General features: G+C 41.7%; 1 protein-coding gene across 1 annotated transcript in view; it reads left to right on the plus strand.

Annotated features, from left to right (window-relative positions):
• LOC106938937 (histone deacetylase 5-like) overlaps window positions 1-2654 on the plus strand; it is a gene marked incomplete at its 5' end in the record, with an annotated part of 48028 nt that overhangs the window by 26342 nt on the left and 19032 nt on the right. Inside the window, 4 exons of the mRNA XM_015021151.1 lie at window positions 595-713; window positions 810-943; window positions 1077-1140; window positions 1229-1409. Coding sequence (XP_014876637.1) covers window positions 595-713; window positions 810-943; window positions 1077-1140; window positions 1229-1409 — 498 coding nt within the window. The remainder of the gene's footprint in view (window positions 1-594; window positions 714-809; window positions 944-1076; window positions 1141-1228; window positions 1410-2654) is intronic.

The following is a 2654-nucleotide window of genomic DNA, read 5'->3' on the forward strand; positions in this document are numbered from 1 at the left end:
ATTGTCTCAAGGCATTTCACAAAAATAGTCAATTCAATTTAATCATGCAGACAGAGTCAAGAGGCTTGTTAACTTTGGAGGAGGAACAGAGACCCACAGCTCAGGTGGAACAATATTTACAACAACTGTTTGTCAAACAACCATTGTCTATACTGTACCTGCTTGTTTTAACAGGGTCATAGGTACGGAATGACACTAACCAGTGCGCATGACTATTACTGGGCTATAGCCCAGTAATAGTCATGTACTCTACAAATCTGAATTTTATAGAAGAATGGCAAAATTGTTGAGAGAAAGCTATAAGAAGTCATGTTGCAGTTTGCCACAAGCTATGTAGACAACAGCTTACAGATCTGTGGAAGAATGTCCTCTGTCAGTTGACATCACACCTTAGCCTTTATAGCCTAGATGCAACATCCCCATGGAAAATTATGGTGTCTGGAGTTTGGGATCTTAAGGAGATAATTTAAGAATACTTTTGCAAATCATGATAATCTGCACATGCAGTGTAAATGTTTTCATAATTAATTTTGGGAAAGCTAAACTGTGAGACAAAAAAATGCTCTTAAGACCTTGCCTGTTTTGTGTGTTTAGGAGTGTGGTAATGCCCATTGCCCAGCAGTTCAGTCCAGATGTGGTCCTGGTGTCTGCAGGCTTTGATGCAGTGGAAGGTCATCAGTCTCCTTTGGGTGGCTACAATGTTTCTGCACAATGTGAGGCTTTAGTAGCAATCCCACAAACAATTTTTTCTACCCATATTTTTGAATTTATTTTCCCCAACATGACTCCTGATAAATCTGTGTTTGCAGGTTTTGGTAAGCTAACACAGCTGCTGATGGGACTGGCAGGTGGGCGGATTGTAATGGCGCTCGAGGGCGGCCATGACCTAACTGCTATCTGTGACGCATCAGAGGCCTGCGTCTCTGCCCTCCTGGGAGATCTGGTAAGAGACAGACTCAAGCCTGATTTGCATGAGAAAATGTGGAATAAGCTACATTGCTAGTACAGTGAAATTAATCACAACTAATATACTGATTAGATTTTTGTCTATCATTCAGTGTGACTCTGGGTTTCAGTGGCCTCAGGAAAAGCCATGTCCAAAAGCCTGCGCCTCCCTGGAAAGAGTCATAGACATCCAGAGTAAGAACAATCACAATATGGTTCACATTAAACACCACAGCATATAGTCTGTCTCTGTCTCTGACTGTGTCTTTGTGACTGTCTCCAGGTAAGCACTGGCCTTGTCTCCAGAGTCTGTCTCAGACCAGTAGCCCCTTGCTCCTGGCAGGGTCCCCTGTGGCCCCGGGCCAGTCTGAGAGGGACGAGGCTGAAACACTCAGCGCCATGGCCTCGCTAAGTGTTGATGTGGACCAGCCAGGCTCTGTTCCTGAAAACAGAGAATTTAACAGGTCAGTTAGGGTGTAATTGTAACCATTCTGTAGCTTTAACTAATACCTTATTGCCTTTCAGCTTTAGAAATGAGAACATCTTTTCAGAAATCATTTTGCAGCCTCTCACAGGTTTTCTTTTAAGCTTGCCCTGCATTGCTTTATTGCCTGAAGAAAGACATCCTCACAGCATAATACTGTCACCACCATTTTCCTCTTGATGCTTATTGTTAAGCATCACAAAAAATATATAAAATTAATGATGCACAACATATATAACATATATTTAAGTGATGCTTATTGTTAATTTTTGTCATAAGGAGGGGTTGAAGTGGTGAGGAGATGACGCAGAGAACCCAGGTTATGGTGAAGATGAATTTAATGATGAATGTAGTTCACATAGTCCAAATCAGGCAGCACGGCAGGAACAACTAGCACGCAGCTAAGCACCGGTAGCAACTGACAATGAAGACTAAATCAACTGGAACTGACGTCGACACAGGACTTAACCAGTACAACTGGGAAGACGGACAGACAGACGCAGACTGCAAACGTTTGACAATTGACAAGGACCCGACGAGGAACACAGACAACAGGTGGGTATAAATACACACGGGGTAATTAAGGGAATGAGACACACCTGGGGAGCAATCAACGGGGAGGACAGGACAGAGACTCACAGGGAAACAGGAACACATTGAAAAACTCAAAAACACACAGAAAACCACGGATCATGACAATTTTCTATCTTGCATAACTTCAGAGGACCTGCCAAAAACTCTTGAATGGGATTTTATGGACAGAATTATTTACACATCCTTTTGTAGTTCACCATTAACCAATGCCTGGCAGCTCCCTGTCTGGGTGCTTCCCAGATGATTAGATCTATTTTGTGAAACATCCTAAATTACATCTAAGTTACATCTACCTTTGTCTATCTGGAAAAAAAAACTACAAAGCAGAAAATTTCCCTAAGCAAGTTCATGTTATTGAAAATGTTGCATAAAAAGTAGAATTTGATGGAGAATAAAACAAAACAGTATGGGTTTATTGACCCTTGAATGTTTTCAGTTCTCATTATCTTTTTTTTTTTTTTTTCGCCACAACTGTACACTGTGGCTCCTTCACCCCATTACTAATGAATGTAAAAAGTTGGTTATAAACCCCAGATGCTATCTGTGTTGTACTATATATATAATAATTCCCTTCTCATCCTCTGCGGGTGGTCGGTCTCTCTCTCTCACTCTGTCTCTCTCTCTCTCTCTC

The sequence above is a fragment of the Poecilia latipinna genome, unplaced genomic scaffold (assembly GCF_001443285.1).
Source record: "Poecilia latipinna isolate Pla-1442-1.1 unplaced genomic scaffold, P_latipinna-1.0 Scaffold2733, whole genome shotgun sequence".
NCBI classification, from domain to species: domain Eukaryota; kingdom Metazoa; phylum Chordata; class Actinopteri; order Cyprinodontiformes; family Poeciliidae; genus Poecilia; species Poecilia latipinna.